This window comes from Electrona antarctica (assembly GCF_951216825.1).
Source record: "Electrona antarctica genome assembly, chromosome: 21".
NCBI lineage: Eukaryota > Metazoa > Chordata > Actinopteri > Myctophiformes > Myctophidae > Electrona > Electrona antarctica.
Window position 1 is genome coordinate 9627030 of NC_136802.1, and position 23308 is coordinate 9650337.

Genomic DNA, 23308 nt, shown 5'->3' on the forward strand with positions numbered 1-23308 from the left:
TCCACTTTGAGAAGAAGAGCATGGCAAAGCATGGGCTTGGAAGGAACGTCTTCTTATGTGAACCTTGTGCAAATTGCATGCAGCAGAATAAAAAACAGGCCTCTTTTCTGTTGTGTGCAGACTGCAGAGTGCAGACCACACACACACACACACACACACACACACACACACACACACACACACACACACACACACACACACACACACACACACACACACACACACACGCATATAAACACACGCGCATATAATAACTCTTTTCCTCAAGTGGCCAATCTTCCGTCCCGGGGGGGGGGGGGGGCTGCTACAGGCTACTGCAGTGGTTTTCAACCAGTGGTCCAGGGACCACCAGTGGTCCTTGAGGGGGTTCCAGGTGGTCCCCAGCTAAATGATGGTATCCAAATGGACCCTTTATAGATCTTGAACTCTTGAGAGTGTAAAATGAAACCATTATGGACCCGTAACGGTCCATTTGGTTTAATTTTACGCTCAAGAGTTAAATTGTTGTTAAACATCTGCATTACTTAACTTACAACAAGTCTCTCCTAATGGTACCAACATCAATGCAGCACGGAATTGTGGACAAAATCTTAGCCAATGACACAACAGAATATTTTGGATCTGAGCAGCTAAATGTCATCAAATGGTGGATTCCGTGGCTCAAATGCCAAAGAAACAATGGACCTTGATATGAGAAGGGTTGGAAACCACTGGGCTGTACAGCATCACAGACTGGAAACCACTGGGCTATACAGCCATCACAGACTGGAAACCACTGGGCTATACAGCCATCACAGACTGGGCTAAACCTCTGGGCTATACAGCCATCACAGACTGTTGGAAACCACTGGGCTATACAGCCATCACAGACTGGAAACCACTGGGCTATACAGCCATCACAGACTGGGCTAAACCACTGGGCTATACAGCCATCACAGACTGGAAACCACTGGGCTATACAGCCATCACAGACTGGGCTAAACCACTGGGCTATACAGCCATCACAGACTGAAACCACTGGGCTATACAGCCATCACAGACTGAAACCACTGGGCTATACAGCCATCACAGACTGGGCTAAACCACTGGGCTATACAGCCATCACAGACTGGAAACCACTGGGCTATACAGCCATCACAGACTGTGAAGGGTTGGAAACCACTGGGCTATACAGCCATCACAGACTGTGAAGGGTTGGAAACCACTGGGCTGTACAGCCATCACAGACTGTGAAGGGTTGGAAACCACTGGGCTATACAGCCATCACAGACTGTGAAGGGTTGGAAACCACTGGGCTGTACAGCCATCACAGACTGTGAAGGGTTGGAAACCACTGGGCTATACAGCCATCACAGACTGTGAAGGGTTGGAAACCACTGGGCTATACAGCCATCACAGACTGTGAAGGGTTGGAAACCACTGGGCTATACAGCCATCACAGACTGTGAAGGGTTGGAAACCACTGGGCTATACAGCCATCACAGACTGAACCACTGGGCTATACAGCCATCACAGACTGAACCACTGGGCTATACAGCCATCACAGACTGAACCACTGGGCTATACAGCCATCACAGACTGTGAAGGGTTGGAAACCACTGGGCTATACAGCCATCACAGACTGTTTAGTCTGTCTGTCTGTCTGTCTGTCTGTCTGTCTGTCTGTCTGTCTGTCTGTCTGTCTGTCTGTCTGTCTGTCTGTCTGTCTGCGTCAGAAAAGAGGAGAGGTCCCAACAACTCGTATATAGTTTTTTTTTTTTTTAACACATGGTGCCAAAGTTTGTGTTTTCGCCATTGAGAATGCATTTGGCGTTTAAATTAAATAACTCAGAAACTATAAAACATTTAAAAGTAAAACGTTCCAGCATGTGTCTCCACAGTCAGCTGAATTATAAATAAAAATCACACCCGTGTGAACTGAGTGGTGTAAGGTTTTATATAGCATGATCAGCTGTGGTCTGACGTAATGTCTGACGTTAAAGATCTTTGGCTAGGTAGACTCGTCTTCTGATGTGATGATTTGTGACCATGAAGTTGATTCAGCTGGAGTTTTTGTCCGATGTGAGGTATTATATAAGGTAAGGTATTATATAGCCTGATCAGCTCTGATCTGACGTAATGAAATCACACCTGGATGTGATTTCACAACTGGCTTTTTTTGTGCAGAGAAAATGACCATGGTTGCTACGGTCATCCAGTTCACCCGGGTGTGATTTAATTACGTCAGAAATTATTTTGAACATAGCAACCATGCTCATTTTTTAATGCACACAAAAGCCAGTTGTAGGAGTGGTTTACACCACTCAAAAATGTGAATGGATTTTCTAGGTGAAAGTGATTTTGGGCAGTATTGCGTGGGCTCTCAATGTGTTAAGATGACCAACGATTCGGCACAAAATGCCTCCTTCAGGGTGTTAGAGACACAGAGATACAGACAGAGATATACAGCCACTCAGTGCAGCACCATGGACAGCGACACAGTGGGCTCGGACTTCCTGCCTGACAGCAGGTCATTAACCCATTGATGCCTGGTGCAACCTATACGTTGTTCTACCCTTAATGCCTGGCGCTCTCTCTGTGTCTCATCAGCTATTGTTATAATTTAGCTATTGAAAAATAGCAGATCTACAAGCTCATAGCGCGCCACCGAGTGGCGCGCTATGAACTTGTAGGTCTGCTATTTTTGAAAAAACATAACTATTTAAAAAAATAATGAATCAAAATTTGAAGGTTTTCAGAAACCTTAGGTCAGGCCGCTATGCGCTATGCGCTATGCACATACCTGTCTGGACCGTCTGGAACAACGTTCCCCACACCACCACGACCACACACAACGCTTCAGTTGTGGTATTATCTGTTATTTATTGCCAGATTTCGTGGGACCCTGTGAGCTCGTGTGTCTAATTTGAAGTCGGTGGTTGAGTTACGTGGATTACAGATGTACACACAGAGACTTGGTGCATTTATAGTTAGATTTAGTGGAAAAATCGTGAAAGTATTTTAATTTATTTTAATACCTTTGATTTAAAAACAAACAAAACACAAATTGTGTGTGTGTGTTTCTCTCTTCCTCTTTCTGTCTCTCTGTGTGCCTCTCTCTCTCTCTCTCTCTGTCTCTCTCTCTCTCTCTCTCTCTCTCTCTCTCTCTGTGTGTCTCTCTCTCCCCCCCCCCCTCTCTCTCTCTCTCTGTGTCTCCCCCCCTCCTCTCTCTCTCTCTCTCTCTCTCTCTCTCTCTCTCTCTCTGTGTCTCTATCTCTCTCCCCCCCCTCTCTCTCTCTCTCTCTCTCTCTCTGTGTCTCTCTCTCTCTCTCTCTCTCTCTCTCTCTCTCTCTCTCTCTTTGTTATGGCCATCTGATGCTTAGCTCCCTTGATCTTTCCTCTCTTTTCTCCACTGCGGAACTGTGTGTGTGTGTGTGTGTGTGTGTGTGTGTGTGTGTCTGTGTCTGTGTCTGTGTCTGTGTCTGTGCATGCGCGTGCGTGCGACCATGCGTGTGTGTATGTTTGTGTGTCTGAAGCAGCTTGTGTATAGCCTGTAATTGAGTGTGTCCACCCACCACTCTGCAGTGTATCCAGAAAAGCGTAAAAAAGCTTCATTATGACACACACACACACACACACACACACACACACACACACAAACAAATTCTGCTGCAGTGCCTTCACCCATTCACATGAATTCACATTGACACAGAGAGACCTTTTTGTAGCAAGAGAGGCACCCCTACTTCAGTGGAACAAGCACAGTGGAGCACATCAGCATGGAACAGATGCACAAGAGAGGCACCCCTACTTCAGTCGAACAAGCACAGTGGAGCACATCAGCATGGAACAGATGCAAAAGCACGCACGCACGCACACTTTTACACTCTTCCCACACTCAATCGACCACATTTAAAATCCATAATTGGATGCAGCAGCATTGAGGGTTAATGTGCATTTTGTTGGCTTAAGCGTGCGAATGCTCTTACTAAGGTGTAAACCCCCGCCCGGCGTCGTCTTTTTTTGGGGCACGTCAGCAAAATGAACATTGATTGCCAATGAAACCTGCCCTAAATATCTCCCGATTTGTCACTCACTAGTACTAGATCATCAAACCAATGGTAAATAAATGGTAAATGGTGCATTTATACAGCGCCTTTATCCAAGGCGCTTCACATAGATTGTGCATTACATTCACCCACTCACACACACATTCACACACCGATGGTGGAGGAAACCATGCAAGGCACCAACCTGCACATCAGGAGCAATTAGGGGTGGCGACTGTGGCTCAAGAGGTAGAGCAGGTCGTCCAATGATCCATGGGTCGGCGGTTCGAATCCCGGCTCCTCCTGGCGAGGAGCCGGAGTGTCCTTGGGCAAGACACTGAACCCCAAATTGCTCCCGATGTGCTGGTTGGTACCTTGCATGGCTTCCGCCACAATGTGTGTGTGTGAATGGGTGAATGTAATGCACAATCTATGTAAAGCGCCTTGGATAAAGGCGCTATATAAATGCACCATTTATATAAATGCACCATTTAGGGGTTCAGTGTCTTGCTCAAGGACACTTCGACAATACCTCTGGGGGAGCCCGGGTTCGAACTGGCAACCTTGCGGTTACCATCCAGCCACTCAGTCCATTTCACCAATCAATGCATTGCTCCATGCATGGGGCAGAACCGCAAGGGCTGAAGCATGCACTTCTCTAATCAGCTGTGCATGATTAGAGTTTGCTCTGATCCAGAGCTCTAATGCCTTCATTAGAGCTCTGCTACTCTTCTCTTCCTGCATGGCTCGCATGAAACGCAGACCATAGAGTATATAAAAGGATAGAGACTGATCTGGCGTGAAGCTCCGCCCCCCTCTGCTATTCATGTCAGTGGAAGTTGCTCAGTGGCGTTTTGAAGCACCCGGAAGGACCGTCTACTTCTGCCTTTTTTCGATTTGGGCACCAAAATTTGGTGCCCAAAATGCGGAAGTGCAAACGCGCTCAACGTTAAAGCCCAGCTGCACGGTTTTCCTCGTCATACTTCCACGGGTCCGCCTGCAGTCCCTCCTCTTACCGCTAGGGCCCAGTGCTTCAACGTTGGAAGGCCTCACTGGCCCCTTGACGCAGACCTGCAGCTGCTGTGGAAATACAAAGAACGTTTCATCTACTCACCAATACAAAGGTGGCTTGTGTTATTAGAAAGCCTACTGACCGACACGTATAAAATGCACTTTTTGTCCAGAAAGGAATTAAGTGGAGTAACTAAAAGCATTTTTTTCCCGGTGAAAATAAAATCCCTTTCTGGCCAAAAAGTGCATTTTATACGTGTGGTGGGGGGCTCAGAGTGCGTCCACTAAGGAAAGTAGGCTTTGTAATTACACAACCCGTCTTTGTATTTATAGGTGAAACGTTTATTGTGTGTGTGTGTGTGTGTGTGTGTGTGTGTGTGTGTGTGTGTGTGTGTGTGTGTGTGTGTGTGTGTGTGTGTGTGTGTGTGTGTGTGTGTGTGTGTGTGTGTGTGTGTGTGTGTGTGTGTGTGTGTGTGTGTGTGTGGAAGCTGGGCATATACAGTAGCTGTGGTTGCCATGGTAGCCCCACTTACTTCCAAAGTCTCAGTAAGTAAAGTAAAAGTAAGGTGACGCATGTCCAAACATACTGCTCATACGTGTCTTAAGATAAGCTGCACCAGTTAGCACTTTGAAGAGTGCGGTATTTGAGGTATGAATAATTCTTCCTTTCGAAGAATAGCGAAGGAGCCATGCCATGCAGTCATCGCCAGTTATATGTGAACACACCATTAACAACCTATAAGGCAACATTTTTTAAATTTCAATTATGCTTTAAGTAGCATGTGACATGTCAAACTAGGGGGTTTTCTGAATCCATTCCATGCATTAGTTTTGCACAAAAAACACTCCTTGGGCAAAAGTCTGCCATATGTGATGACCTCGTCACATTTGTGATGACGGCTATGGCTGTTTTTAGCCCAGGGATTGTTTTTCCATGCAAAACTAATGCTTGCAATGTATTCAGAATCATGAAAACCCCCTAGTTTTGGCCCCACTTCCAAAATGAAACGTATGGTGATGGAGAGCATGTGGAAAAAAAATAGTGCTTTTGTCAGCCGTGTCCACATTTTTTTGCTAACCTCCCTCACTAGAAGCCTTTAATCAACTCATATCTCTGTCTACAGTATCGTTGAGGTCATCCACCACCAGGTACTGCATGGTGCCTCTCTCTCCCTCTCTCCCTCTCCCTCTCCCTCTATCTCTCTCTCTCCCTCTCTCTCTCTGTTGCAAAGGCCCTTTATATCACAGTGGAGTGCCAATTGATAACACCCTCAAGTAGTCATGCACCAGCTGTGGTTCGTGATAATCAATAAATTAGAACAGGTGTGCTGCCCCGGAGGTAAACAGTCCTCATGCTGACTCTCCACGGGAAGGAAGAAGCCTAAGATAGAATATCCAGGTCTCTCCCCCCCCACGCACACACGCACGCACACGCGCACGCACACACACACGTGCATGCACACAATCTAAAATTACAATTCAGTCATTATCGAAGGCAAACTCAGAGTGGAAATATATTGCCTGCCTTATAGTATAGAATGCGCATGCATAAAGTGAGGGTCAAATCGACTGGCAAAGTGAGTTTAACGTTGTTTAATGCAATCAATATTTGGATATATGGACTGTCAAGGCCACAAGGTGGTTTTTTGCCACTCAGTAGGCGTTCCCACATAGCTTCCGGCTGTGATGATGATGTCACGCACATACAATAGTACCCTCTATAGGCTTTGCTCTACATTTCAACTATTTCTTCCTGATCTGCTCCTTAACCTATGAACAGTGATTGATTGAAGAAATGGATCATCAGGATTTTTAAGATGTTCCGACTGAATCTGTACACTGTACAGCTACAAATGGCTCTTCTAAATTCTGAATCTGCAATCATCAGCCTCTGCCCTGAAGTATTACACAAGATCACTGTACTTGAAACTCTGTGGTTATAGAACTCTGCCTTGGGTTTTTAAAGATGTTGTTTTTATTTAGGTTTTTTTGTTTAACTTTTTCCTTTATTGGACAGTATAGTTGAGAATGACAGGAAACGGGGAGCGTGTGACACAGGGAGTGACACGCAGCAAAGGTCGTCGGGCAGTGGCGTGCACAGATAGACACTAGGGGGTGCTAGAGCACCCCCTGCCCTTTTGGCAATGTGCCCTTTTGAAAAAAAAAACGAAAAAAAAAAAACGTTTTATTTTTATTTTTCAAAAATAGCAGATCTACAAGCTATGAGCTTGTAGATCTGCTATTTTTGAATAGCTAAAGCATAACATAATGCTAACACCAAAAGGGGTTCCCGCCCAAAATAGATTAAGGCAACCGGCCGGTTCCACGTGCTGCACAAGGTGCCCTTTTTTAACTTGAGCACCTGCCCCTCTAAATGTCTGTGCACGCCACTGTCGTCAGGCTTGGGAATTGAAGCTGTATTGTCGAGCTGTAATAGAGCCCTATACTTATGGGTCTCCAATTTTGTCTCATCTTTCTAAAGCCACTATTTGGGGGTTTAGGAGTGGGGAAAGGGTGTTCCCCCACTAAAGTTGGTATTTTGGTTACCTGTCTAAATCCCTTAAACTCCTCCGTTACCCGTTATATTATGCATAGGTGTCGTTTGGGCGTTACAATAATTAAATCATATTTAACCAATCACCAGTCCACGTGCCATTGCCTTTAATAGATCCCTTATCCGTTGCCCGTTAGTGCTATATTGCTTCATAGCCTTACGTTCTATAGCCCATGGAAGAGTGTTGCGTTGCTGCCCCAGTCCCCCCCCCCCCCCCCCTCCTCGTTTCGTTATTTTTTTTCCTCCACCCCCCACAGAGCCAAGAACACTCGTCTTTTCATTGAGTCACAACTCGCTCAAATCTTGCTCATTTTTTAAAATTCAAAGTACTATGTAAACTACGAAATTCGGGCTTTCATTTGGTATATAGCGTGTAGGCCGTCTCTACGAAACGGTATCAAGCGGAAAGGAAAGGTCGGTCAATTGGATTAAACGCCATTTGCTGCGATATGGGATGATGAAACTGAACGAACAAATGCATGCGTGGAATCGCGCATAGTCTTTGACTATACAATTATAAACACAATGGACACAAGGAAGGCACTCACTTCTGCTGATTATAGGAAAATTACAAAGAGAATAAGGAGAGCTGACGCATGCCTTACTCCAAGGACATCTCCATGCAGGCACGCAGCCCGCGTCGCTCTACCAAACTAATTTGACACGGCTTACGGGTATAAGTTACGGGTGGTTTTAAACTCCACTGTCGCTTTCCCAAATGTGTGTGACCAAAATAGCAATTTAGGGAAAGCGTGCCAACACGCCCATGACCACACCTCTAGGCGCAAATACCGGTGTCGGCAAAAAATATAGCGGGTGACGCTGGACGAAAATACTATTAAGGGACAGAGAAAGCTCCTATATTCGTAATTTCCGGGCAGCGGCTGAATTGCGGGCCGCGCTGCGGGTAAAGTCGGAGACAAAATTGGAGCCCATGGTGCCTTAACCTACTACGCCACGAGGTGCCCGGAACAACACTGCATGTTATGGATGTCTCCTATAGTATCGGCCCAGTGAACAGTGGGGGAGGGAGGGGGGTCACATAGAAGGAGGGGCACTAGCCCCCCTATTTCCAGCTTTGTGTGTCTGTGTGTACCCAATAGCGATGATTTGATTGGCAATTTGAGGACAGAAAAGTGAGGACGCCAAAAGTGATTGGCCGGGAATGTGATGATGGTATGATGATAAGAACGCCCCTCACTTCACACGAATGTGATTTTTTTAATATACTGTAGTAAAACAATATGTACATAAATCCTAATGAATTTGAAACTGAGGGTGCCAGACCCCCTCTTGCACCCCTGCTGTGGCGCCGGGCCTGCCAGTTGAAACTCAGCGGGCTCAGAACGATATACTATAGCATTGGATGACACCATCATCTCCCTTATTGGTGGAAGCGAGACAGCACAAGTATACAGCCAGCTGAGCTAAGTGAATCGAATGATACTGCTCACTCGCTGGCAGACAGAGACACGATGCCCAAGGCTGCACTTCCCCGCCGGACAGCACCTAACACCTGTCCACTCAACACAAGTTAAGACCACTTTCATCACGGGGGTGTGTGTTTGGTCCGACGCACTAACAGTCCGACAGGCATTAGTCCGACACCCTATACCCAAAACCCAACCCTATATACCTAACCTCACAGGAAGCCACGGGTTAGGTTTAACCTGCCACAGGTTAGTTTTAACCTGCCACGCATGTCAGGAGCCATGGGTTAGTTTTAACCTGATGCTATAACTACAGCGTATGTTTGAACCATTAATGCAGTGGGTTCTCCAACATTACCTTGTCAAGGACCCCATAATGTATATGTATTTGGTCACGAAACCTCATAAGAGAAGATTGATCAACGCTTGTGCTGCATTGTGAGCTCATAGATAGGTAGACCCATAGATATATATAAACTCTAGATAGCTCACCCGCGCTGTTGGCCAATGGAGAGCGACGTCGTTACGTGGCGGCCATCTTACCTCGGGACACATAACATTGTGTCTATGGGGCATGTACTCTTAAATGACCATAACTTGCTCAATTTTCAACCGATTTTCAAACGGTTTGGTTTGTTATAAACGTCAGAGACGTCCGCATACGTATATGATTTTATACGACGTTCATATAAAAAACATAAATTAAGCAGATAAGCGTCCTGAATCATAGCCACGTTGACAACGTTTGTAATAAACCAACCCGTTTGTAAATCCGTCAAGATTTGAGCGAGTTATGACTGTTTCTGTTTGAGCTGCCATTGAACATACTGTACTGTAGCCCCGAAGTAAGATGGCTGCCGGGTGAACGACGTCAGAAACTCCGCCTTGAGCCATCTAGTGTTTATATATATCTATGGGTAGACCGGTAAGTGGGGGACCACTGCAATGATGAATCTGTGTGAGCAAGAAATGGAGACCACCACGAATGATCGGTACAGGAATAAATTACCCACTTAAACCCTCTGGACCAGAGTTGGCTCTATACTGTACTTTTTTTTCTGTGTACACCAAATCTCCGCAGATTGTGACACGTTGTGAATTTGTACATCAGCTATTTCTTTTGGCTAATGTTACTCCCAGAATGTGGACACTGGGATTCACGTAGTTAATGCAAAAATATATGCTTGAGCAGTGCACTGGAGCCCTGGGCCCTTACAGATACTGGATCAAAACATGCCGAAGCAACGGTCACACCAGTAAAAAACCTCAATCAAAGCACATCCAAAATATAACAATCACTGTGCGCGTGGGGAGCAATTATGATATTCACGGAGAAGAAGAACAATCAGAAGAACTGCTAAAATAGGACAACGACGGCCATGAATGAAGACACAAAGAGCCAACATCAGCAACAGTATACGGTGCGCTCCAGGAAGGACATGGCAGTCACAAGGACAGTCACAAGGACGCAGCCTGAGCCCCGATGACGACCACGATGACGCACAGCTGGCCTGGGATGGCCTTCCCAGCCCACACAGACACACTCTCAGCCCTGGTCTCCATCCTTCTTGTTCCCTTCTGACCGCGAATGGAACTTTAGTATAAAGCCCTATAGCTGGCATCAAACTTACCCCATGTTCTACCTCTGCTCCCCGACCCCTAGACCAGCTCAGAAGCGCAACGCGCCTAAAGTTTAGCAGTCAGAGAGATGGAGATTTTCCTGATGCCTTCAAACCTGCTGTTGTCGTGAAAACTCTAGTTTTGTATATACTGAATATACATAAAGGGTCCAAAACAGTCACTGTGACCGAAAGAGTAGAGTTTAAAGTCCTTCTACTTTAATTAAAACTTTCTAATTAAAACTCTCCACTGGTAACTTGTTGATTGAAATTGATTGAAACCTTTATTTCAGGGGAATCCAATTGAGACCATGAAAGGTCTCTTTTTCAATGGCGCCCTGTATACAAACAAGAACATTTACAGCAATGATTTTACATACATGACAAACACACGGTACAAAAAGATATAATACAAAAACACACACACACCCAGAAACAGAATCAGAATCTTAAAACCACATATTACAAAAAGCAGGTGCATATACAGTACGCCTTCCTCTAGTGTGAGGTCAGTTCAAATTATTTTAAAAATAGCATATGAAGGGAGTCCTACATGTCAGGCTCCCTGCTGTTTTATATTCCTTCACGGACCCTTACACTGCAGTGCTTCTCAAAGAGGGTCTTTGAGGGGATTCCAAGGGGGTCCCCAATAAAATGTGTCAATATAGCATCGAAATAAGTTTAACCACTTATTTTATGTTCTAAAATAGCCGATCTTCAAGCTACCAACACATCACGATGTTCTTGTAGATTGGCTATTTTCAAACAATTGCGATTTTTTTTTTAATACAGTTGGAATAAGCTTAAAGTTACACAAATAGTGTGTATTATTTTTTATTATTGCTGATAATTATTTGCTGATGGTTCTACCATTTTGTCCAACCATTATGTGCACAGTGGAACGAGGAGCTGACTATATATATACTGTACTGTAAGCCATCCAGAGTGACTTGCAGTTTTCTGAATCTCATTCTTGCCAACATCTCCTGCTCCTCTAATGGGTCTTTGATCGTTTCATTTTCATCTCTCTTTCTGTCTTCTCACAGAGCAGATCCTCTGAGGTGGAAAGAGTGTCAGGGAGACAGACCTGAAGCAGCAACACAATAGAGACCAGAGCGCAGTGGAACAATGGAGCCTGTATCGTCGGAACAATCAGCCACGGTGGATGAGCTGGTGGAGGCCTGCATTCAAGCATTCGGTTTGTAATTTCAGTCACCCTTTTTCCTTCTATGCTTGATTCAATCTATTAAAGATGTGCCATATGAGGTGGAACTCGTTTGATTTTGCGGACCATTTCCAGACAAAAAACTGCAATCTTTCAAAGTCCGGCACTGACTACTCTAGTGGATGTTGAGCTCTATGGCAGTGGTTTTCAACCAGTGGTCCGGGGACCACCAGTGGTCCTTTGGGGGGGGGGGGAACCCATAAGGACCCATAAGGGTAATTTAAAGAGTTCAATTATTGTGATACATCTGCGTTAATTAATTTACAAGGAGTCTGAACAATTAGAGAATGTAGAATAATTGTCATTTTTGATCAACGTTTGCCTGTTAATATATCTCCTATGGAGACAAACATCAATGCAGCATGGAATTGTGGAGAAAATCTTATGCAACGACAACCATATATTCTAAGTCTTGGCCTTGCCTCATCAAATGGTGGTCCGTGGCGTGGCTCAAATGCAGAATAAATAATGGACCTTGAAATGAAAATGGGTTGAAAACCACTGCTAGAGCCGTAAAAATCTTCTCTTATGGGGGTCCCTGGCATGTCTTTTCAAATGGGGGTCCGCGGCCTAATAATGGGGGGGGGGTCCACGGGATAATTAGTGTCAATTTGGGGGTCCTTGGCATGGAAAAGTTTGGGAACCCCTGCTCTATGGGACTCAATGCTGACGTTGAGGGGACATGGTGTACTAAATGTCTGGTTGTGACCGAGGGGGATTTTTCTGTTTCAGATGAAAAGGGAAATTTGAAGGATGCCTCCCCAGTGCGCATGTTCCTCATGATGCACCCGTGGTACCTCCCCTCCACAGACATGGCCAAGAAACTGGTTCTCAAGTATCCTTCACCTATTATTACTGACTGGAAATGGATCAGGAAGGGAATGGCCTTCAATCATGGCATGCCGTATATTATTTAACATTTATTCAGTAGTTGTGTGTTTGCCGATGTGCCTTTCCAGTGCCTTTTTTTTTTTAACTTTGTTTTTATTTCAGTTTAGGCAACTTCACAGAATTAAAGGCATACATTTTTCTTACAACTGCTTTTTTTTTTTTTTTTTTTTTATAACCTCAGCTGTTTCATACAGAATATATATATATATATATATATATATATATATATATATATATATATTATTATACACTCATACACACAAACAACATCACATACATTTACAAGTATTCACAATAAAACAAGGAAATAAAATACTACAAGTATTCACCATAAAACAAGGAAATAAAATACAAGTAGCGAGACAAAAACAACAGAGCGTCAACAACAATATTTGGTGAGTTGTTACCTGAGATTCCGAAACCTGCTACCTCATTAGTAGAGGCAGTACAGGAATCTTTTACTAAATATGTTTGGTTGAAGCCTCAGGGCATATGTAATTTGTTCCATCTGGTAAATGTCCCATATTTTTTCCAGTGCCTTTTTAGGCTTAATAATATCAAACATTCCACAGAACAGATTATGACAAATAACTTAAAGATACAAAGAAATTACTGACATAATATAATAAAACAACAATAAATAAACAACAAACAAAAAAACAGTTCAAATCGTGGAAATAGCTGATCTACAAGCTTTATTTATTTGTATTTATTTAACAGGGACAATGCACATTAATCAACACGTCAGTTTTCACATCCATGTAATTGGGCCAGAGTTAGCCAGAAGCTATACTTTTCATCTGTAGTCCCTGAGCAGGCTGCAACATGTAGGCTTGTAGATCTGCTATTTCTGCTACGATGATGACGATTATGCAAAGAAAGATAATTGCGATTTAGACGATTAGGTACGTAATCGTTTTGAAAGCCTGCCTACTTTCAAAAAGTGAAAGTTTGCTTAACCCATTCTAGGCGGGAACCCCTTTTGGTGTTTCAAGCTATTGAAAAATACCAGATCTACAAGCTCATAGCGCGGCACCGAGTGCCGCGCTACGAGCTTGTAGATCTGCTATTTTTGAAAAATCTTGAAAATGTGGCGCAAATCTTTTATATTATTTCAGAGCTAACGTTTTTAACTCAAATCTTTGCTTCTGTGGGGGGGTCCCTGGAACAACATATTTTCAGATGGGGGGTCAGGTGGCATATTACATATAATTGTTGGTGTCCTTGACATGAAATATTGAGCACCACTGACATAGAAACATGGGATTTCATAACACTGTCATGATTTTAGAAGGCATTTGTAGAATCAGAATGATCTCAAACGGTGCTAGTTGTGTTCCTTGACTCTGGATATCAGATCTCAGGAGGAGAGCTGCACTGCTGAGCTCCGGACAAGAATCTGTCATCTCGTCAAGTGAGCAACCATTTTCTCTGTACAGTATAATATCCCTATTTCATCTTTCTGCACCCCTATTCACTCTCACTCTTCCCTTGTATTATTATTCCTTTCCTCCTAGGAATTTAATCTCCTTTGTGTCTTTTCTCTGTCTCTGACATTCCTCTTTCCCTTTAGTATAGATAAGATAAGATGGAGATAATAGTAAATACCATAACTCTTGAAGTAAATGGCATACAAAGACAAATTAACACATTTCTCTGAATGATTTTGACCCAAAGTGGTTATTATTATTAACCCATTTTGGGTGGGAACCCCTTTTGGTGTTTTAAGAATTATGTTATACTTTAGCTATTGAAAAATTGTGAAAATGTGCCTGAAATATTTGAATATATTGTTACAGAGCAAGTTTTTAACGCAAATCTTTGCTTCTGGGAGGGTCCCTGGAACAACATATTTTCAGATGGGGGTCGGCACCCAATGTCATATATATTTGGGGTCCATGACATGAATATGTTTGAGAACCACTGACATAGAAACATTTTTCTCTCGAAAACATTTTTTCTCGAAGATTTAGAAGACAATTGTAGAATCGTTCCCAGGTCAAAATGGGTTAAGATTCAAGAACATCTTGAATTTACTTCAGGACATGAACAGCATAATCATATTAATTTTGTCTGTGCATGTTGTTTACTTCAAGAGTTGCTGTTTTCTATTATCTCCATCTTATGGTTTGGGTGTAGGAAAGGGTATAAAATTAACCCCATGGGACAACAAGATGAAATCTTAACTAGTAGACACCTTAATTGTCATAAAAAAAATAAAAAAACAGATTACAAAAACATGTCATTTGTTTCCCTTCAGCTGTCTCTTTTTGCATAATTTGTTGTTTACCACAGTGGTTCTCAAAGTGGGGTACGGGGACCCCCAGGGGTCCTTGAGGCAGTTCCAGGGGGTCCCCAGCTTAATGATAGTTTGTACAAATGGAACCAAATGGGTTCATTTAGTTCCATTTGTACACTCTCAGAGTTAAATTAACATTGATTTTACAATACAAATTGGCGTCTCAGAGATAGAAATGCCTTTCAAACTGCATTTGCAAACTGAGGTCCACAGGCTAATGGGAATCATTTTGGGGGTCCTTGACATGAACAGGTTTGGGAACCACTGGTTTACCACACCCCTTTGATCGCTGGTTTCTCTGTCCTTCTCTCTCTCTCTGGGGTCCAGATATTGGATCTCAGAGTTCCCGGCCGAGTTTAACCTGAACCCAGACTTGGCGGAGCAGATCAAAGACCTCAAAGACCTCTTGACCACAGAGGGCAACGAGAGCCAGAGTCAACTCATTGATATCGACAGCGTGTGAGTCAATAATAGATTCTCTTCTCAAGATGCGTGCGTGCGTGCGTGCGTGCGTGCGTGCGTGCGTGCGTGCGTGCGTGCCGCCAATGAATGAGCCCTCTGTGTTTGTGGGGTCTCTCCTTCTATCTGTAAATCCCTTTATGTGCAACATTCTCAGGCCTTGCATGACCGTATGTGAGGTCAGTGACCTTTCCTATTCCCATAAAGGTCATTTCTTGGTGATCCAGTGTTCCCTATAGTGTCCTAAGGGACCCTTACTAGTGGCCTTTTGGGGGAAGCAATTAATTCTCTGCCAAGGCAGAAGTGTGGATAGAGGACATTTCAGTTAGTACACTACAGTTACAGCAACATACTGTAATAAATGATAGCAATTTAGTTGACACTTATTAGTCTAATAGCTTCGGCCATATACAGCATGCACATAAACATAAACCAAATGGTTTATGTTAATGGTTTATTTTTTGATTTGCTGTTCAAAGAAGACAAGCCTGGGAAACATAATTTCTACAAAGTGCAAACTGATTTCCTTGTGACTCCCTCACAGCAGAGTCTTCAACAATTAACTAATCCACAGCACCTCAAACAGACCATCAATGGCTTTTATTATCTTTGGAGAGAATTACAAATATTTCAGACACTGGTCCTACGGGAAGTGTTTCTAAGTTAAATCCAATTCATATTTAGTCAAATAAATTAAGTCCCTCACATATGTATGTAAATTATTATCCTGCACATAATTCTACAGTCATTAAAACTCTGGATCCAGACTGGGGAGGGAGTCTGCAGGGAGATAGGTGGGTTATTGTTATAATGATCATTATAACAATGTACAATGTGAAAGAAAATATTTAAAAACAAGAGAAAGTGGTTATATTCGTGGACAAACAAAATATGTTAGATGTTTTGATGTGGTGTCATTAAAATGAATGTTGACATTTTGGCACTTTGTTTCAGACCCTTGGACTAGAGTTAAAAAAAGAAAAGATTGAGAACCACTGCTTTATCTTGTGCACACGTCTTCATAATTACACCCGTAGGAGGCCCAGGACTTCTGGAGGCGTCTTTAGGTCCTTTTTTATTGGTATAAAACCGGATTGCTAAAATTAAATGACTTGCTCAGACATGGACATGTTTTGCGCTCCATGCGCGCAGCAGTTCACTTCCTTGTTTACGGGCCGACACAACTTGCTATTATCTCTGAATCTACGGCGCTCTCCGTTGGTTTTGATCAGAACGCTGATGTTCTGTCCTCATTTCTGACTTAACCAAGCGTCTCGTTTTGGAATATTAACGTTTCTAAAGAGAGATCAGACTTATTGGCGCAAAGTAGTAATGGAACATTATACCTCTCGGTTTTGGGGGGAAATGGAAGGCGGGGCTTTTCAGAGTAAATCTGCCTCATCTGCTGGGTACCTTTTTATTTTGAAAAACTCTGGGGCATAAATAACGTTTATCATCCCTCCTATAGGCCATCGTACAAATGGAAACGCCAGGTGACCCAGCGCGTGCCGTCCGTGTCCAAGAAAAGGAAGATGTCTCTGCTGTTCGACCACCTGGACTCCTGTGAGCTGGCGGAACACCTCACTTATCTGGAGTACAAGTCCTTCTGCAAGATACTGGTACGTTCAGACCATGTGGACCAACACTGCTATCTGACAACTATTTGAACACTACTTGCCACAGGTGTGCTGCCACCGGAGCCTTTTAGAGTATTCACTGACTGGCATTCCAACAGACGCAACTGGCCATGTTCGGGGTTCTTCGTTGCTGTGTTCTACATGTTGGTTAATGGCGTCTTGTCGGCAGGGCTGTTGAACTGTGAGTGTTCCTCCACATTTCAGTGCCGTTTAGATGAGAGAGTTGTGACAACTCCGTTCACTTCATGGGGCCAGTCCAATGGCGGCTCTTCTACATCGACTTCTATTGGCAAAGTGTGACAAAGAATGCACTGGACTCGGGCAATAGCCCTGCTTTAATGATCTTAAATCCCTTTATTTTAGATCGTTTTTTAATAATAGTACAACTAAACATTACAGAGACTTTAGTTGTCACTGTAATTTTCACAGGTCCATTCTGGTCCCGTGAAGACCTCTACCTCACCAGGAGGTATGATGACTAAATTGTGAGAAAATAGAAAAGAATTGGCACACACAAAAAAAAAGTAAATGTGGAACTAGCGGAGGCTAGTTCCACATTTACTTATTGGAATATTTAGTTGCTAAGCAACAACTCAAAAATCATCTAAATAGCTTTGCCTTTCTGGCGACATTAGCTTTTCGAACAGTCTATCGGGACTCACTGAACTATTTGCCAGCTTTTGTTGAATTTAAGTACCAAAGTTTCCCACAGTACATTGCTGTGATGGTGGTGCGCTCAGTATGGAGGCTTAGCAGATGGTTATATTCGTCGGCATGTCCCGGTGGACACTCGCTCTCACTTACTTTCTGAAAATGTAATTTTTCCCTCATTTTCACTTCTTGAATTGATGTCTCGGCCAAGGTTTGCTCTGCATGCAAAAGAGAAACCAGAACTCATGCAGCTAAAAAACGAAGAAGAAGAAAATAAGGAATGTTTGCTCACTGTTTAGCTAATTCATCTTAAAATGTATTTTTTTTACACAGCATTCTGGCAGTATCTGTCATTTGTTACACTATACAAATTTAAACTGACTAAAACATTAAAGTATAATTAGAAAAACTCGACGGACGGACGGACGGACGGACGGACGGACGGACGGATGGATGGACTGACTGAGCAGTCAAAGAGGGTCGTAGCTATTACGGTTTGGCCAGAAATTAGAGAAATAGCAATGGAGGGTAGGTACTATTGAAATTGCAATCTGCCTAAAGTTATTTAATTTGGAGAAAAAAAAAGATTGTAATTTGTCCACTCAAATGATATGAAACGGTATACTCTCCCTTGTCCTCTACTATGTCCTCTACTATACCCATCATATACATTTCAAATGCTCCCTAAAATTCACATAATGAAATAAATGGCACTTTATAAGTGACACAAAGGGGCCAAGAGAGAGAAAACGACAGGCCCCAATAAGGCAGATAGATGACCAAGAGGCCCTAAAAACATATCAATAGAGACATTGTAGTGCCAAGGCAGATGGTCTACGGGCCCTCAGACATATTATCAACAGCGACCAAGGCAGATGGACTGGGGACTTTCATAACTTGTGTTGTGTCGTTGCCTTGTAACCAGCCAACCTCAGAAAACATACCATGTACTTGTACTGTACTGTACTTGTACTGTACCACAACATAGAAAGAGGGAGGCTTGGAGTCCTTCCCTGGCAGACGCCGGGCAAGCATGTGCTTCACTTCAGGGCCTTTTTGATTCAGCGACACCAGGCCTGCATGGCCCTATGGGCACATCACGGTTCAATCGGCCCCGGCTGGAGTTCCTTTGGTTGGGCCGCGGCGCTATGCCAGCCAGGGCCAGAGAGAGAGAGAGGGGGACTTGGGGAGTGTGACACACAGCAAAGGCCGTCGGGGATCATTGGAGCCTAAGTGCCCGTACCGCTAGGCCAGCTGGATCTGATCATCTTGACATTAGAAGGGTTGAGAACCACTAAATGTGTGTTTATCTGTCTCTGCATGAGTTAATGCTCTCAGTCACTTGGATTCAATAGAAGCCAGCACGTCTTCTATGGCAGGGGTTCTCAACGTTTTTGGCCGGGGACCCCCGGAAATGCTTTGGCAATGTCTCGGGACCCCCGCCCCGCCCCCTCCCGACCCCCAATATAAATTGACTGCTACAATAACCTTAAACCATTTTGGGCGGGAACCCCTTTTGGTGTTTTAAGCATTGTTATAATTTAGCTATTGAAAAATAGCAGATCTACAAGCTCATAGCGCGCCACCGAGTGGCGCGCTACGAGCTTGTAGGTCTGCTATTTTTGAAAAATCGTGAATTTTTTGGGAAAAAAATTATCTTTTTTTTTTTTTTTTATAATTTGGGGACCCCCTAAAATAATTTGGCGACCCCCCGAGGGGTCGCGACCCACGGGTTGAGAACCCCTGTTCTATGGCAGTGGTTCCCAAACCTTTTCATGTCCCCCAAATTGACACTAATTAGCCTGCGGACTCCCATTTGAAGAGACATGACAGGGACCCCCATAAGAGAGGATCTTTACGGCACTAGCAGTGATTCTCAACCCCTTTAAGTTCTCAACCCCCAGTTTGACATGAATTAGGCTATACAGACCCACATTTAATGGCATTTCTATCTCTGAGATTTATATTGTAAAATCAATGTTCATTTTTTTGTACACTCTCAGACCCATAAGAGTTACAGACCCATAAGGGTCCATTTGGTTCCAAACTATCATTTAGCTGGGGACCCCCTGGAACTCTCTCAAGGACCCCTGGGCCTCACTTTGAGAACCACTGTTCTAATGGAAGCATGCCATCTATCTACAAGCTTTACAACACCTCACGCTGTGACCAATTGTTGTAAGCTTGTACGTAGCCTACTTTTTGATTTATTTTGAGATGAAATAGTGTTTGAAGTGGTGAATGTTCAATCTTCCAGAAAATCTTGATCTCAAAGATTTGCCCTCTGGTGCTTTAAAGCATTTGGTTTTAAAATACAAAATGACTCATTTTTTGTCAGGGCTGGCATGGCTGACTTTAGCATCAATCTGCAATCAGGGTACCAAAACATCATAATTCTTCATATTATGCTGATTGAAAAACACAGCTCTGTGTGTGTGTGTGTGTGTGTGTGTGTGTGTGTGTGTGTGTGTGTGCGTGTGCGTGTGCGCGTGCGTGCGTGCGGCTCCTTTCACAATGTTTCACAAATTGCATCAGGGTTGGCGAAAGGGCCTTTCTGTGTGGAGTTTGCATGTTCTCCCCGTGTCCCCTAGGTTAGGTAACCTGACTCCACCAGCTGGTGGCAGCAGTGAGTTCCTCCTCCTCCTCCTGCTCCCATCTGGTCTCTCTCGGGCAGAGACGATGTACTGATTGGAGCGATATGCGGCCGTATGCGGCCGCTAGGGGCGGGATCAACGCGAGACTGGTGACGAATTGGATCTGCGCCATAGCGCAAATGTAAACACAATCTAACAGGACTACAATTCGAAATTATTATGGAGATATCAGATTTTTGTCCCGCTGCTTCCGGGTTCATCGTTTCTGCTTGAGAGAGACCAGATCAAGGTAGGAGGAGGGAAGGGGAGTCAGGTTATAGGGTAGGTACCCTCACAAAAAACATGCAGTAATCCTGGTCTCTATACTGCCTCCCCCTGGCCAGCCGGGGCGCCTGATGGAGGGGAAAGGAACTGTTCAGAATAACGTGTTCCTTCCACACGCTACGTCCAACCAGGGAAACTCCCCCCCTGTCAGGTGAAAATAAGCGGCTTGGACTCCTCATGCATTGAAGGAGGTCAGTCCGTTGCTCTCCCCAGGTGTTGCAGAGGGAGTGTAGAGCCCAGGATTACTTTATCTAATTGACACTGGGTGAAAAAAATGGGTTACAAAATCATGGAATAAAAACATACAAAAATAAATAAAATGCATATTTTTTTGATATATTTTATTAAAATTCTAACCCATGTCCTCTTAGTTCCAGGACTACCATAGCTTCGTGATGCACGGCTGCACGGTGGACAACCCCATCCTGGAGCGCTTCATCACCCTCTTCAACAGCGTGTCCCAGTGGATCCAACTGATGGTGCTCAGCAAGCCCACTGCCCCGCAGCGCGCTGCCGTCATCTCCCACTTCATCCGGGTGGCACAGGTCTGTAACACACCGCGGGGAGGGTCGATAATATGGAGAGCAACAGGATTAACCACCTGTTTTTAGCCCCTGGTTTGGTCATGTCATCCATCCATCCATCTTCAACTGCTTATCCGTAGTCGGGTCACGGGGGCAACAGCTCCACCAGAGAGCTCCAGACTTCCCTCTCCAGAGCTACATTAGTGACTTCCTCCTGGGGGATCCCGAGGCACTCCAAGCCCAGTGAGTTGATGTGTTTCCTCCATCTGTGCCTTGGTCTGCCCCCGGGGTCTCCTCCCAGTGGGACGTGCCTCGAGGACCTCCCTAGGGAGACGCCCGAGATGCATCCTAAACAGATGCCCGAACCTAGCTGGCTCCTTTCCAGGCGAAGAAGCAGCGACTCTACTCCGAGTCTCTCTCATGTGACTGAACTTCTCACCCTATCTCTAAGGGAGATGCCAGCCACCCGTCGAAGAAAACTAATTTCGGCCGCTTGTATTCGCAACCTTATTCTTTCGGTCATGACCCACACTTCATGACCATAGGTGAGAGTAGGAATGAAGATTGCTCGGTAGACAGAGAGCTTTGCTTTCTGGCTCAGCTCAGCAGGTCCTGTCATTATAGGCGAAAAATGTCAAAAGGAAATGCAGTTTTCAGAAGCATAAAGAATGGCAGAATAGCAGGTGTACAAGCCTCACAACGCAGCACAGTGCAGTGTCCTGACTTTAATCCTGGATGATCTCATCTGCCCTCCTTGCACAGAATCCTTTCAGCTTCCTCAGCATGACTGCCAACTACTGTATAAGAGCCGTTTATGGTTCACCTACAGTACTATACCATCTTCCTTTCCCTGCTGGAGATATGCCAGGAGGTGCAGAGCTAGTAGGCCAACTGTATTTTTTGTATAGAACAAAGAGGAGATCCGGGCACACTTAATGTTAAAAGGAGGAAAACTTTATTGAACCGACATGTTTCGACCTATACGGTCTTCATCAGGGCTATGTTCTAGCCTTATGGGACTGCCGTCTTATTGCTGCTGGGACTTATTGGTGAAAAACGGGCTTTTCTCAAAAGGCGTAACGGATCTCTGAGTAAAAGAGTGAGTAAAAGTGTTACAACCATGGCGTCTCTCCCCTACAGAAAATACACATAATTATACACCACCATCAAAGGGATAAATGCAAGAAAACCAAAGGCTTATTTCCATTGCAGTCCGTTAAATGAATAAATAAATGTGTGTGCGTGCGTGCGTGCGTGCGTGCGTGCGTGCGTGCGTGCACGTGTTTATGTGCATACAAGAGACATGGCTACGTTAACACATACATGATATGCAATAGGAAAAGGATATACATTCATTGTACTATAATTTAAAGTAAATATAAAAGAAAAATCATTTACAATTAAAAAAGACTGCATGTGGCAACTGAAGGAGGAGGACTTAAATGTGATAGTTTTAATCTTTTTGGGCAACTCATTCCACCTTACAACTGCATTTACTGAAATTGACAGGTACTGTACAAGGTCTGTGATATTACGTCTTTAGAAATGATTATAAACGTTGCTAACCTTAGAAAAGTAGTTAGTAGTAAAGATATGTCGGGGTGTCCTTGCTTTGTATCCTGTGGACCATACACAGTTTTATTAATGAAGGTTTTAGGATAACCTTATTTATGACCTGTAGTGCCATGCTCTCTCACGATAGATTATTATCCAATATACACCCGTGGTACTTCATTGAATCTTTGGCCGACTACAACCATGAACAGATAGGAGTTTATTTGATCATAAATGATCACTTCTATGATTTTTGATCGTTAGAGCGTTAATTTGATTGACTGATTTATAATAAAAGTGACGCATGGACGTTGTAATGACTTCTGCTGCGTCCTGTACGAATTTGGCAGGGATATTGTCTGTCTCGTGGCTTTCCCGTATAATTGATATTAACTGAGGTTTTAATCTTCTCTGCCTTATGGGGCAGGGTTTATCACTTTTTTGAGGGGACATATCATTTCAACTGCCTCCACTTTAATCAGAGGAGAAGTTCACTGAAGAAGTTCTA

The 23308-nt window shown here is 44.0% G+C and overlaps 1 protein-coding gene across 1 annotated transcript in view; it reads left to right on the plus strand.

Annotated features, from left to right (window-relative positions):
• The window catches only part of LOC306913739 (RAS guanyl-releasing protein 2-like), a 68041-nt gene that overhangs the window by 9681 nt on the left and 35052 nt on the right, over positions 1 to 23308 (plus strand). The window contains exons 2-7 of the mRNA XM_079490552.1: positions 11689 to 11840; positions 12600 to 12702; positions 14116 to 14172; positions 15385 to 15516; positions 16985 to 17135; positions 21094 to 21267. Of these exons, the coding sequence (XP_079346678.1) occupies positions 11771 to 11840; positions 12600 to 12702; positions 14116 to 14172; positions 15385 to 15516; positions 16985 to 17135; positions 21094 to 21267 (687 nt within the window). The 5' untranslated portion in view covers positions 11689 to 11770. The remainder of the gene's footprint in view (positions 1 to 11688; positions 11841 to 12599; positions 12703 to 14115; positions 14173 to 15384; positions 15517 to 16984; positions 17136 to 21093; positions 21268 to 23308) is intronic.